Below are 15742 nucleotides of genomic sequence, written 5' to 3'. Positions count from 1 at the left end.
AAAACAATTTTAGCTTTTTTGCAATAAATTGCTTTACATTTTTGTTTTTATATATTATTTTCCATTGATTTTGGGGCGTATAAGCATTTTGACTGTCTTCAAGGTGAAGAAATATTCCCAAAATATGGCATCAGCTTTATCCACCTTATGATCATAGTATTTGCCATTTAAATTACTAAAAAAAAAGAAAGAAAACACTATCAAAATTAATTGCATTTAAATTGTTTTGACAAAGCTGTGCCGATCAATAGCTGTGAACGGAACCACCAGCCACCACAAAATTTGTTTTCGCTTGCGCAGTTGCCAGAGATAAGTATAATTGTCATTGTCACGATCGAATGTGGTGAATTTCTGATGTTTGTGGTATTGCAAGCGATCAGCTGTTGCACTGCCCTCAGATTTACCCAAGCTGATCAAGTCTAAATCAAATCCTTCCATATGCACGTAGAGCTCATGAGGCTGGGCGCGCGTCAATCGATGAATCTTTTCAAGACCTAAGAAAAAATCACCATGAAGGGAACCAAAGCCTTCACGATATGTGCTCCAATTCCTATAAAAATCCTCCTTGCTGTCCAGCCAGGACTTGCTGTCGCACTATCACAGAGAACATCGAAAGGACCTTCTTGATCTGGAGTAATCGTATGAATACCCGGAGCATCAGCAAAGTCGTTGCAGTCACTGTGAACGGGCTTCTCTTCACAGCTTTTAAGTTTCTTTTCACAAATGTTGATTTTGTCTTTGAGTTCTGATATTTGTTGGGCCTGTTGATCAATTGACTTCTTTTGATTCTCCAGTTGCACTTCATAGTCCGGGATTCTTAAGGGATTGGAAATAAGTTTACCAATTTCCTCTTTTATTGACAAAACTTCGTTAGTTAGCTCTTTGATACTCTGCTTGTAGAATTGATTCTGAGCTCTAAGCTCCTCAATGACCTGTTTATTATTTTGGTTAAGTTGCTTCTGCAGTTGCTTGATTTCTCTGTCTTTGCCTTCATCTGATGAATATACTTTAACAAAGGTCTCACAGCCTTATAGGTATGCTCTCCACATTCCTTCTCTGCTATTCTGGTTGCCACACAAGACTGATAAAAAGGAGTCTGAAATCTTTTTTGCAGTGCACACAAACATTGATAAGTAATTTTTCTTTTACCTAATTTTCGTTAAACACTGCTTCAGCTATGATCAGTATTAGGCTTATAAATATAATATGTATAAACATAAGACATTTCGTTTTGATAGCACTTTGATTTTGGAACTGAAATGCAAATCTCAACCGCACTCAACACCAGAACGAACGTAAATAGAGTGAACTACGGCAATTATTCGGAAGCTCATGTGCCCAATATTTGAGCAATTTAGGCGATTATCAGTAGGTCAGGAAGTCAATATAAATAAACAGAAGGCATGGATCAGGCCTTAAGGGACCTTCACTGAACTGTTGATAGATTGCAAATAGGAAAGTTCATTTGCTTTGGCTGCTTCTCGTTATCAGCTATTTTTATGAGACTAAAAAATAGTTGCTAACCGAGTCGAAATTCCAAAACGGAACATTATTATTAATTTTAAAAATTCGTATGTACAAAATAAACAAATTAGGGCCCTCTAGTGGGAAGTGTCACGGACATCGAATCCGCTCGTCGCCTTGGTCAAGAATATATATATCTTAATTTGTGATCGTAGATACTGCGGGTTACACATTATTGCGCAAAATCGATATACCCTTTTTCAGGTTATAAAGATGATAATTAACTAAAATGGAAATAAATAATATTAGAGCTAATATGAAAGACGCAGAAGAAGTTGGTTTAGCCACATCCCAATCTGTCCGTCTGTCTGCTTCTATGAAAACTAGTTCCCTAGTATATCCCTCGATATTAATATTATTATACCTTGAACCCATTGAAAAGGGGTATAATGTTTTTGTGCAAATGTATGTAACAGGCAGAAGGAAGCATCTCCGACCCCATAAAGTATATATATGCTTGATCGGCATCAAGAGCCGAATCGATCTAGCCATGTCCGTCCGTCCGAAATGTATGAAAGCAATGATATCAGAACCTGTAAGAGCTAGAGACTTGAAATTTTAGCTGTAGGCCCTTCTAGTGCCTGCGCAGGTGGAATTTGATTCCGATATCCAATAACTTGCCCCGTTTCCAAGCAATCGATAAAAATCGATATCGATATCCTGTTTTTTGCGCAAATTGGGTAAATAGTCTGTTAATTCTAGAATATTATGTGTGTATATATATATCAAGTATCGTACGCTGCATACGCATAGTATCACATCTTAAATTAAATTTGAAATGGGGTTATGGAAAAAGAGGCTGATCGGCTGCTTAAAAGAATAGTTCCATTTCCACTAAATAGTATGAGGTTCAGGGCATAAATAAACTGTTGAGAAATATATATGCCCTAAAAAATGGCCAGAAATCCTATAGTTAAATTTTATATAATTATAATTTCGGTATGCCTGGGAGGGTCCATGTGTCCATGTGAAATCTGATTGTTCGTTCAATAGATATTTATTTATATTTATTCAGATTCATTCTGACAAAGATAGATTTAATTTTACACATTTATCTAGACTGTAAAAATGTAAAACATCGCAGCATGTCTGACAAAGCCAAAAAAAAAAAAACTATAACACGTTTGTATTTTATTTTGGACAGTGTAAAAAGTGAGCACGTCAAGTGGCAAATTAATTTATTATTTTTGTGTTTGTTTTAACAAATGAACTTTTGCGCGTGTCATAAATGTAAAAATAATTATAAATGGATTTCGGTGTGCTATTATATTTTTTTCCTGCCACATGCCACACATGTTGACCGTGACAGAAAGGGAGCGGGTTGTGGAGGGGGGGAGGGGGATGTATTACAACTAGTGGCAACTTTTTGGACACGAAATTGTTCAAACTTTGCCGCTGTGTGCTTTAATTAAAAAACTAGCATAATATAAGCCCTTGCCACGCCCCAAACCCCTGTGTTGGCCCATTGCGTGCGGCGGCTAATTCTGGATACCCTGTTCAAGGCAAATATTTGGAATGGTTCTTCGAAGGCTATTTACGTGACACAAAATCAAAACGTAAATAAAATATATCTAAATCAGAAGGTAAGCATTTCACGCCGAGATTATAAATAGAGAAGAAAACTGAGTATTTTTCCAGGATAAGATTTCGACTCGCATATAAACAGAATAGTTCAATTGATAATTGCAAGGTTTGCTCAAGATATCTTAATAAATAAAAAAGTTTTCCATACAAGTACTTAACTTTCGACCGATTGTTCCTATGCAGCTATATGTTAAGTGATCCGATTCGGCTGGTTCCGACATATATATGTACTGCCCGCAATAGAATGACGGATCTAGACATAGAAACAGACAAACAGAAAGACTGACATGGCCAGATCGACTAGGCTGTTGTTGCTGATCTGGAATATATATATACTTTATGAGGTCGGACTCCTTCTATGCCTTACACATTTCATAGTAAAATTATAATACTCTCTTCAAGGACATCCAAAATAATTATTCGAGGCGTTGGACTAATCTCCTTCAAATACTTATTGGACTGTATGTTAGGGTACATAACATAAAAGAAATGGTCGCAAAATGTAACTGAAAAAAAATGGTTTTTATAAATTTTAATTTGACGGCGAGTTAATTAACTAACTACTGTGAACGAGTTGCGCGGAGGGCCACCATGTTGGAGGCATTCTGAAAGCCTGGTTGCAAAATCAATTAGGCAATAAAAGGACTGACAAACTGCCAGGGGGAGTGGGGCAAGGGTAGGGGAAGGGACTTGGTTACACATGTAGCCAAGTGAGTTGTCACAAAAAAAATAAAAAATAAACAAAAATAAAAGAAAGTTAAATAAAGGCAGGAAGAAGGCAAAATGCGTTTTTAATTTTCAACAACTGCCACAACGCCAGCTGAGCTTGTGGTTTCAGCTTCCAGTCATGGGGGTGGAAAAAGAGTGAAAAGGGCTTTGAGGGAGATGAGCGTTAGAGGGGGGGTGAGATTGTCAGTCACTTGGGCTCAGAGTTTCCTTGGCGCTGCTGCCTCTCAGGCTGACGGAGTGCCATTCACTTTGATGTTTCACTTTAACAGCCTCTCTCAGCGGCTGCCTCATGATTTTGCCTGAAATTATATTTTAACTGCCAGGGAGTCGCACCCTCTCCCTCTCTCTCCTTCTGTGTCACAGCCTCCCACTGGCTGCTGCTGCCACATGCGGCAACTGCATCATCTTGTTGGGTCATAAAAAGTAATGACAGCAAAATTTCACTCGCCTGCTCAGTCGCTCGATAATGACGAACGACGGCGCTGGCCGAGGCTGCTGATGCTGAGGGAGCGGATGGAAATCCGGAATGAGGACGGACGAGTGCAAAAAAGTAGCTGAAGTAGTCAAGAAGTAGATGCTCCTGTGCGTTGCATGCACTGCAAAAAATTGCCAGCCCTAAGTCTCAGCTGCGATGAAACATTGCAATAGCTCAAAAATGCCAGCTCCATTCAATTCACTTATCCAATACGGTCACACTTTAATCTGTAAATATGTTATGTTAGCTATCTAAAACCCATACATATAGTATACAACTTTTTGTTTTTCAACTGATCAAACGCATTTTCGAAGAGCAATCATTGAGAGCGTGTTAAACAGCTTTTGTAAAATCCACGTAGACGGTCGGAAAATGGGTGAAAGTCGATTGATTGAAATTTTTTAAAGATTTATACGAAAATCCATTTAACATATACTTAGCTATATGCTAAGAGCTCAGTTCTTTTGTAGGGAATGGGGTTCAAGGTGTCGGCAGGAATAAAATGAGAAGTGCGAGCGGAACAGAGGCAGACCGACAGACAAAGCCTGGCAACGCCGGGTACTGTTTGCTAATACAATGTGCATTTCTTATGATGTAATTGAGTTTTGTTATTATCAATTAGAAATGCTTCCACTAGAGTATATAATCTATACATGACACGGTGCATAGCCCAGTTTCTTGCAGTGTTGGCGTTCATCATCTTCAAAGATTGTGGCACCCTCAACAGTGCTTTGAGCTTGCACCATCCGCCGCTGCCTGCATCAGAGTGGCACTGTGTTTCCTGCCACAGCAGCAAGAGGAAACAATTATGAAAGCGACTGGCAGCACATTCAACTCCAGCTCTAGCTCCAGCTTCGGCTCCAACTCCAACTCGAGCCCAGCTCCAACTTCAGGTTCCAATTGGAAGGCAACGCCTGCACATGCAACGCCGTCTCCTGCTGCCAGTTAGCCCACGAATCTTTGTAATGGACGTTGCAGCAGCAGCAGCAGCTACTTTTGCCACGCCCGCCGCCCATACGACACCCGCCCGTCGCGGCGCGTGTTGCTCATAAGATAAAGATAATAGAAAAGTTGAATTTATAGCAAAACACTTTTCAATCATGCAACCAAAACGTGTGGCAGCAGCCCATGCCGAAACCGAGGCAACATAACGCCGACTCGAATCCTGAGTTTGGGCTCTGAAGCTAGGGACCTGGACCCTTCTCTCGTGGCAGGCAACGCCAAATCATTTCCGCAACACTTGCTTATTCACGTTCTTGTTGTTGTTCTTGTTCTTATTCATGTTGTTTTGTTTCTGAATAACGCCAAAGTTAATGGGCACTGCAATGGATTACTAAGCACATGCCGACTGTTAGATACCCTTTCTATGAATTGAGATCAATTTGGGTTTTGCAATTAAACAAGTTCATACTACGTAAGGGTTTCTCCCGATTGAGCTCAATTAGAATTCTGTCAAATGCATTCTTAACACTCGATTGATCGTCACGAGGTTAAGGAATCGAACTCGCCTTTACCATTTGGTATAGCATTTTAATACTATAATAGTTATTCAAAGTTATCTTAAACCTTGGAGTTAACAGACTTGCTAAGCAAATAAATAGCTCTCCGCTGGCAGGGTATGTTTAGTGTAACTGGTCGCTGTGTAAAAACATCTGCCAGCGGATATGCCTGGCCATCCGCTATGACCCACGGCCCATTCTCTGTAACCAGCCACCCAGCTGTATCTTGTAGATAAACTCGTGTGCCGCATACCGACCCACACACACACACTCGCACACTCGCATACACACAGCCCTCGGGGGATCTAACTGACTATTCATGCGTTTAAAATTTGCAATAGACCCCGACAAGAAAATGGGTAAAAGAAAATAAAGTAAAAAAAGAAAAAGAGGAAAAATATGATGAAAAGCGCCGCACGTTACATTTTACGTTAAAGCTTTGGCAAACAAGTTTTCCTTTGTTTTTATCTTCATGGCAGATTGAAGGAAAAGTCGCCTCAGGCAGCACCTGTTCTAATGGCTCTCGATGCTGTTTCACATATCCCCAGATAAAGTTTTACTGCAGCTCTCAAGTTGATCAAATGTGGAAAATGTTCTACTTACAATTCTTTAAACGACTGATATGTGAAAGGACTGTGAAAAGTATCGTAAATTTAACATGAAGACTTTCTCGCATTTAGGTTAGAAATCGATTGGGTTATAGCTGCTTAAAATACCATTCAGCTTCTAAAAGAAACTTCTCGTAAAAGTTTAGTTAAAAATTAAGATTCAATAAACATAACACCCATAGCCAAGCTGTCGATTGCGTGCATCTGGATGTCAAATGTTACAAGGCGCGTCATTTACATTGTAAGAAAGGTTAAATATTGATTGGATAAATCATTGGCCAAGACATCATTCATTTCTTTAAAAGGGACTTCTTTTGATAAGGAACATCAAGAATCTTAGCACTAAAAGCTGTTAAATTTTCGATCGCATACAACTGACTGGCTAAACTTACAAGGTACCTCATCTGCTTTGTAAGTTATGTTAGATATTGATTGGATAATATTTTCTTATAATATCATTTGATTCTCTTGATGAAGAGCATCATATATCGTGACACTTTGGCTGTCAAAATGTCAATTGTCTGCATCTGACTGACAAAAGTTACAAGCCACCTCATCTCATAGGTTAGATATTATATGGTTAATGGTTCTTTATGATATCATAAACTTCTTAAAAGGAGACTTCTCTTGATAAAACATCGTTGCATTTATAGCATTAAAGTTGTTGATCATTTGAAACTGGCTGGCAAAGGTTACAAAGAACATCATCAAAGTAAAAAATTAAGGAATTATTTGCTAGCCTGGCAAAAGTTACAAGGCACTTTATCTGCATTCTAAATATTTACAGCACAAATAGTATTTGATCGAACTATATTCAAGTTATTAAAACTTCTGTTTCGCGTTTTTCTTGGACCGTCTTAGCATTTTGCGAACAGACTTTTGTTGTTGTTCAGTGTATTTAGGAAAGTTGATAAGAGCTTGATTAATTCCATCTTGGGTAGGCTTTTGAGTTGCGTTGTGGCTAAGCTGGGATTATATTGTGATGTTGTAAGTGTTTTGAAGGATTAGCCAAGTAATTTGTTGTCTCACTCGATAAGCAGAACTTGTAGCTTTTGCCACTTCTCGGAATTGAAGTGTGTATCAGATGCCAGCGGGAGCGAGGGAAAAAGTTAGGGAGGGGGAGAAAACTATAGTTGGAACAGTCCACAACTTGAACTTCATGTTTACAGAAGAGCTGGCAGCTCAAAAAGGCATCTGCAAATTACACGTAATCTGGCCTTTGTCCTCGTGCTCGCACTCCCTGCTCCTGCCTCCTTGTCGTCCTGGTCGTCCTAGACGTCGTCGTCGTCGTCGTCGTCGTCGTCTTGCTGGCGTCGTCAAAGTGCCAAAGTTTTTCATTGTAATAAATATTTTAATTTTGAACTTGAGCAATTAACCCAAGAACGCATGTGGAAACCGTGGGCGAGCGGGCAAGCGGGACTGTCAAGGCAATTGTAAGAAGTTGGCGCTGGAGCGCAGACATTACAATCCTTCGCAGGGAACCCACATGAACACACCCTCCCCCAACAGCCGTTGTGTGTGTATGAGCCTTATGAACTTAAGCTCTTCCCCAACACAACAACAACAACAACAACAACAAGAACAACAACTGAAAGAAGAAGAAGAAGAACATTAACATTAAGATCCTTAGACACATGCCAAGTGGTTAAGTCGCCAAGAGAGATGTTGGGCCAAAAAAGTTTTTGTGCGTCGCATTTAAATGATTTTGCATAATTCAATGGAAAAGAAAGCAGAGAAACAGCAACGGAAACGGGAGCAGGGAAAAACTTTTCCAAAGGTACAAACCGTTGCCTTCATATATTTTCCTTCAATTGCGCACAATTAATCCTTTTTATGAGCGTTTTCAGCATTTCTATGTTCTATGTTTCTCTTGCTGTTTCTGCTCTCCAGCGGGTAAGCGGGTTTTTGCCCCTTTGCTGGACCTGAACCTGGGGCTGGACTGAGCTGAGCTGAGCTGAGCTGGGGCTAGGCCTGGGCCTGTGCTGCTGTTCCATCAGCTGGAAACGCACGCACACAAAGGCCTTAATTATAAAAGTCAACAAACAGGGCCGGGGTCGGGCCGGGTAGCTGCTGGGCGGGCGTGGCCGAGAGGGGGGGAGCGGGCGCACACAGCCTACCCCCGGACTTTACATTGTCATCAACTGGATGAAAATCCGCTGCTCACAGTCGGAACGAAGCGTTCAAAAAAATAAAACTCGCATGTAATTAAAATAAAATCCCTTTTACGAGCGTATACGGCAAAGATTTTTACGGTTATTTGTTAAATACGCAGCGGACCTGCAGAAATTAAACAAACCCACCGGAAAATACAAAAAAAATACAATACAAAAAGAAAAAACGAAAGACAAATAAAAAAAACAAACAATTGTGATAAATTTTTATATCAATTTTTTCGTTTCGCTTAATTTTTTTTTTTTTTATTGTCTTTCTTATTTTTGGTCAACTCAGCAACAAGGGGGAAATGGCACAAAAGGGGTAAGTCCGCATCTGAATGTGAATGAGGACTGGACGAGCCAAGAGCTGCTTTATTTATTAAGGGAAACTCTTATAGTTGATTTTTTGAAAGAAAAAAACAGCAGATCAATTTAGAAAATTAACTAGGAATGAATGAAACAACTGAGATAGTACTTGCCCAGATCTGAATTTCTTTACTTAACCAAAATGTTGACTTACCCGAAAATTCACAGCCACAATTAGTTAATTGCGGAGGAAGCGTCTCTTATATAAACACATAACTGAAAAAAGGAGGCAGAGAGTTAGAAAGAGAGAGAGAGAGAGCAGAGAAAAAGCTAATTAGATAGACTCCACAAATAGTTGGTAATATGCTTACAATCAATACACGAAAACTAATAGACCTTACATGCGTTTATGAGAATCGCATAGAAAGGCGATCTTAAAAACTGGGTTTTTTTTTAATTTGCAGCACAGGTTATTAAAGTTGCGAACTCGGAATTTTTATTTTAATTGTACTACGAACCAAAACTAAAGCAATCGAACCGAATCAAAGAAATTGTAATTGTCAGTCAGACTCTGGAAACTTAGGCTTTATGGCAGGAAGATGATTCGAACCACCGACTTTCTTTTAAAACAGTTTTCAGAACAATTCAGTTAAAGTTTTCCACTACGGACTCCGTGAGTCTTGTTGCACACTTTGCCATTGCTCAAGTGTGAATGATGTGCCGCAGTGCCACATTTGTAGTGTGTGGATCTATCTGTGGAGCCTGTCACGCTGTCTTTGCAAGTTTTAATTTTTTCCCCTTTTTTATTGCAGTCCGCGATTGCAGATAATGTCCAAGTAGCAGAGCCGGAGACGTAGCCGGCACTGAGATCCGGTGCTCGGGTCAATGTCAACATCAACGAGGTCACCAGTCAACAGACCCAAGCCCCAATCCCACTGCCCAGCGCCTGCTTGTTGTCATCCTTGTGCCCAACCTCCAGCCGCGTCATCGGCATCAGCTGGCGATTAACTTTGCAATGCAACCCTTTTTTCGCGCCGGAGGCGATATGCTAATGATGCTACCCAATCCGGGCGAGCATTTGATGGGCCAGTGTTGTACACTTTTGGTGTTTTATTATTTCAGCGCTTCTCTTGCTTTTATTATTTTCAAGTTTAATTAACTTTTGCGTTGTTTTCGGAGCATAAATTTGAGCTCTTCGCCGCCTTTTGCCAGCGGCGAGTGGCAACACATTTTGGGCACAGAATCTTCTGCCCGGAGGCTGGCTGGAAATTTGATACGATGCCATTGTCATAAAGCCCTCTGAGCTGGATGTGCCCCAGCTGAAAGTTTAGCCATTTGCCGCATGCAATCAGCGACCTCGACTGGACGTCTTCCTCCTTTCATGAGTCGCCAGAAGAGGATCAGGTGCAAGTGGCCACATAGAATTCAGCTCGAAACTCTATCAGTATAGCTTATAGATTATTTTGGATTAGAGCATAAAGATTAGATGATAGTGTTAAAACCCAACCCGATTAAAGAGATAAATAAATAATAGAATGTATATAAATAAATAATAAAACAAATTGAAACTAGCCGCACGATCCCAACTTTAAAGTGTAGCATATGTTCGAGTCGCGATTTGAACCATCGACATTGTTTTTATTGGTTCGCAGACATGACTCTTGTGTGTACATCTATATAAATATGAAAGATCCTGTATCTGTACCGAAGTCTCAGTTCAGATAATATGGATAGTCTCTCAGATCGGCCCACATTAGAATTCCTTTAAAGGTAACTTAGCTGATCACAGATTTTTAATACCCCTCTTTTAGGGTACATTAACAACCGGCAAGTGCTTACGTAATTCCGCAGTCTCATTGTGTTTGACACAATATAATTCACATACACACACACACACACACAATACACCCCCCCTTCCTTCGCCTGGCTGACAGTCTATCTGTCAATTAGACTTTAATGTATTGCGATTGTACTTCAAGCCAAACGCAATTACGATAGAGCTTCAACTGGAGAGACTTGAGAGATTTGGCGTTCTGGTTTCTGCCTCGGACCCAGGCAAATGAATACATTTATTGACTGACAGACAGACAGACTGACAGACAGACAGACAGACAAATGCAGCCAAAAATTTCATTGAAACACTTGGAGTACAATCAAATTATGATCTTGAAAAAATGAAATAAATAAAAGTAATCAAATAAAATAAACTAGGCAAGACTACAAATTCGTACTTTTCCATTCTCTAATAATCGATAACAGAATCCCATCGACTCGAATGAATTGTCAGATCTATTGATGAGCTAATTCTGAAAGCGGAATATTACTTTTAGTCAGCTTAAAACAAAAGTTCTCAACAGCAGCAAATTTATTGTTTTTAGCCGCGGGCTACTTTTTTTTTGTTATCGTCTGTCTCGGGTTCTTTCGCTCTGTCTGTTGCTCTTGAGATTTATGTCTACAGCAGCTCTTAAGTCCAGCAAACAAACAAGTATTGTCTACCAGCTTTGCCAGATATTTCTTTTATTTTGTTTTAACGTATTTGACTTGGGGCGCTGAGTTTGGTTTCATTTTGGTCATGTGTGTCAGATTTATTCGTGCTGCCAACCTGATGTTATAAATTAACAGAAAATTGATTCATTTACATTTTTTTTTTAAATTCATCTTCTTGTTGAAGAAATCTTGGTTTTCTTCGAAACAGCTTGGCATATATCCCCAGGAATACGATTTACAGCTCTTTAGCGCATTTATAATTGGTATTCCTTTCGAGTTTTCAAATACTTATGAATATTCAAATATTTTGTATGAACTATGAATATATATGTATCTCTGGCAATTCAAAGAGGAACAAGAACTGGACAACAAACCTTCAAAACTATATATCATTATAATTACCAACATAATTTTGATTATATAATTGGAATATAATTGAAAACAGCAGAGCCTGCCAAAATATTTTATTTACTTAGGTTATATATAAGAGAAGTCCCAGTTCAAACCTTAACCTTAACCGGATGATATTTTCAGATCTGACGTAGCACAGCCCTATTGTCTATAGTACATATCCAGTACTGTAAGACTTCGAGCTAGAAACCGCATTGGGCTGACTTACGTGGAGCTGAGCTGCCACACCCACTGATTGAGGTCCGCGAGGCAGCAGCTTGCCCTTTGGCCTCTCTCGCATGTTGGGTGGATCGAACTGCCAGTTGGTATTCTGATTGGAATGGTGTGCAGGGCGGGGGGGGGGTCTTGGATGCATGCCAAGCGGCTTGAAGATCGAGTCAGAGATATGAGCGAGGCGACACGCGTCGCTTTTTGATATTTTTCATTTTTTTTGCCATTTCTTTTTGTTTTTCATATGCTTCTTTTTGATTTCCTCGTCTCTTTGGGATGTCGCTTGGATTCGTTTCATTGGCGCTGGCTGCGGCAGCGACTGCGACAGTGACTGCGGCTGCTCAACAACAACAACAGCAACAACAACAACGGGCTGCAGGCAAGTGCCAAAGCCAAGCTTTATGAAATGGGAGATACAGCACAAACACACACACACACATACACACACATACACTATCACACATCTCTCAGTCTGTTTTGAAGGTGCGGCTGGTTGCTGCTGCCTCTAAATTCGACATACATACATACATACATACATACATACATATATAGCTTCGCTCAGTTCGTTCGGGGTTTGGGTTTTGGATTTGTTGTTGTTGTTATTTTTGTTTCTTAACTCTTTTTTTTTCGCTACTCTTTCTTCGTCTGTTTTTGTTTGCTGCGGTTAACGTTGACTCCGTTGTTGTTGCTGTTGTTGTTGTTGTTGTTGTTGTCGCAATGGCCGCAGCATGCGTTTTGATTGCAGTCGCTGCTGTTGTTGTGATTGTTGTTGTCCGCGTTGCCTTCTTTTTTTTCATGCCATTTAAGTCTTATTTATGGTTCTTGTTGATGATCGTGTTGATGGTCGTACTGTTTTTTTCTTTTCCTTTTTGTATTTTTCCTTCTTACTGTTGTTGTTTTTTTTGCTGATCGTTGTTTATGGTCGATTTTTTGGCCTTTTTAAGTGCCCTGAAATGCGTGTGCGAGGGAGTTACGAGCATGAAAGATCCGTGAAGGTGAACAGTATGATTCCCAACGATCCAGGTAGACGTATGTCCTTTTGTGGTAAACCCGGATTAGCGACAGCCACTGAGAAAGGAGAGAGTAAGAGAAAAGTAGGGCCGCTCATAAAGCTATTTAATGAAGCCTTTTAAATAGCACAGTTAAGTATTCACACTTTAATGAAAATCACATAGGAAGGCGATAAAGAAAAGCAGGTAATTGTCGGAGCGCGACTGGGAGAAACAAAGAAAAGATTTAAGGGTAGAGAAAAATAGAGGAAGATAACGAATGAAAAAGAAGAGAGACTGAGAAAGGTAAGAGAGAGAGAAAGATATTTAATAAACCATATTGTTATAATATTTTAATATTCACATTTTAATAGTGAAATATGTGTGTGTCACAAAGTGAAATAAAAGGGCCGTAGTTAAATTAATGAAATTCGCATAGGAAGGCGATAAAGAGAAGTGAGAGAAGCAGAGAAAAGACTGTAAGATAGATAGGCAGAGAGAGAGAGAGGGAGAGAGAGAGAGAGAGAGAGACAAAATACATTCTATGTAGTTTTTAAAAAATTTAATCAAGTCCTACAGTTTGAATTGCGACCATGAGAGCAAGAGAGAAGGTGAGTCTGATGGAGAAAATAAAATGGAAAGTCAAAAATAAGACAACAAGGGATAAGATATGATAGAAAGATAATGAGAACAGAACAGAATAAGGAAGCGAGAGAGAGAGAGAGAGAGTTAACAAAAATATAATGTGCAAGGTACTGGGTATTGCTTAGTCGATCAGTTTCACCATTTAGCGTAACATATAAGATTTCGCTTGTATTTGATTTGTTTTTCTTTGAAGGCAGTGCAAACGCTGAAAATCAATTACAGAAACCTTTTGCTGTTCGGCTTCAATGGGCACGTTAATTCGTGAAAAATGTATTTATTTTTCTTTATAAGTGCATATGGTTGCATGCAGGGTATTTCAGGTTTTCGTTTTGTTTTCGCCGCCGAGCGATTCGAAAGAGTTTTCATTGTGCTCCGGCTCTGGGTCTGGGCCTACGGCTTGGGTCAGCGTCGGGGGCCGGTTTTTCTCTTGCTTTTTCTTTCTCGATTTTATTTTTATATATATTTCTTTTTTTTTTTTTTTTGGGGTCTGGGTCTCTGGGCATGACAAAGGATTGTGCGGCAGACCGTCAGCGGAAAAGTGCAATAAATTTTACAATGCTTTTTGTTTAGCTGTCGAATCCGTTCAATGATTTCTCTATATAGATTTTTAACCAGCCATAGCCATGGGCATGGCCAACCTTCCTCCTCCACTCTCGATCTTTATTTATGTGTTTATGTGTGTGTCAATCGGCTAAAGTTCAGGAAGTCCCGGTTTATACTTCCCCTTCACTTTTTTCTCGACTTTTAACGCTTCGTGAGCACTTCCAATTTGTTCTCCATATTAACAGAAAGTACCAAAAGCGAGTTGAATAAATAAAAGCAAGGGCCTATTTAGCTGATTACATAATTATTTCCACTCTGCCTGGCTTTATTTGGAATTTTTCTTAATTTTTGATTAATTTAAAGATAGAGATAGATTTACAGAATTGTTTTCAGATTTCTATGTGCACTTCCTTTAAAGATATATAATATAGATATATCTAAGGCATGTCTAATAGATAACGCATATGAGGAGCAGGAAATAGAGAACTGGACCAGCCGGAGCTACTCTGAGACTCCCAGAACTGGAGTAGACTCAGCTGTGCCAGATCCGAGCTTAGCCCAGAGTAAACAACAGCCGAATACGAACGCGAGATGAATTTATGAGATCATGTTTGGAGTTAATTATGCCAAGGCATAAATTTCACGTCTCGGTCAGACAGACGGACAGTCGGACCGTCGGACAGACGGACGGACGCGGGTTGGTCGTGTGCTGGAGTGCAAATGTACTTGGTCTGCTCCATTCGTGGAGCTGTCAAGATTGTTATTTTTATTTTTTTTTTTGCACGTTTCACCAATCATAATAGTTTTTATCTTAAGAGCCATAAGCATGTGCATAAAAAATATATTAAAGACCAAAAAAAAGAAGGAAACAACAACAAGAAGAACGTGTTGTCAAACTAGTTGCTAGACCTAGGTTAGTTCTTGGCTCAGACTGAGATAAAGTCTAAGCCATGGTCTGAGACCTGTTTCTTGACTTAGATTCGTTTCATGTTTATGGTGTTTGGGCCAAGACAACCGAAGTGGTTGGGCCAGCCAAACAACAAAGCGTCTGTCCCAAAGTCCAAGCGCTGTTGTTTACGAACAAGAAGTTTTACGGCAATGGATGTGGTTTGTGGTTTAACTGCTTTTATGGTAACAAAAATATACAAAAAAAAAAAAAGAAAAGCCAAATAAAATAAAAATAAAACCAAAACAAAAATAAAAGCAAAGCATTACAGCTCATACATATACGACTAGAAGATACCCAGTTTCTATAAAAAACTACAAAACAAATTTACTGATTGCGATTTTCAGGTTTTTAGAGTTCCTTGGGTTTCTTCAATAGAAGGAAAAATATGGCTAAATTCAGGAAATTATTTAGAAATTATGCGTAGAGTTCATATACAACATTTACTGGGCGTAGATCTTGTGGTCTTTGAGTTCCTTGAGTTAAGAGGTTATTCCTATAAAGGCAAATCTATTGATGCATTTCAAGAATTTATTTAGCTTAATTATTTGAAGAGCACATATACCAAATTTGATGAGTCTAGCCATTATGGTTTTTTAGTTCTTTGAGTTAAGATTAGTTTACCAAACTGGA

General features: G+C 39.4%; 1 protein-coding gene across 1 annotated transcript; it reads right to left on the bottom strand.

Moving 5' to 3' along the window:
• Positions 1-216: 216 nt before the first annotated feature.
• On the bottom strand, positions 217-9866 carry LOC138911037 (uncharacterized). Its single transcript, XM_070207911.1, has 3 exons — positions 9815-9866; positions 584-994; positions 217-494 (listed from the first exon to the last, which is right to left on the bottom strand). The coding sequence occupies exons 1-3, from the start codon at positions 9864-9866 to the stop codon at positions 217-219; spliced, it is 741 nt and encodes a 246-aa protein (XP_070064012.1).
• Between the last annotated feature and the right edge of the window lie 5876 nt (positions 9867-15742).

This window comes from Drosophila virilis, chromosome 3 (assembly GCF_030788295.1).
Source record: "Drosophila virilis strain 15010-1051.87 chromosome 3, Dvir_AGI_RSII-ME, whole genome shotgun sequence".
NCBI classification, from domain to species: domain Eukaryota; kingdom Metazoa; phylum Arthropoda; class Insecta; order Diptera; family Drosophilidae; genus Drosophila; species Drosophila virilis.
Note: the sequence above shows the minus strand (reverse complement) of the source record. Positions and strands in the feature narration are given on the sequence as shown.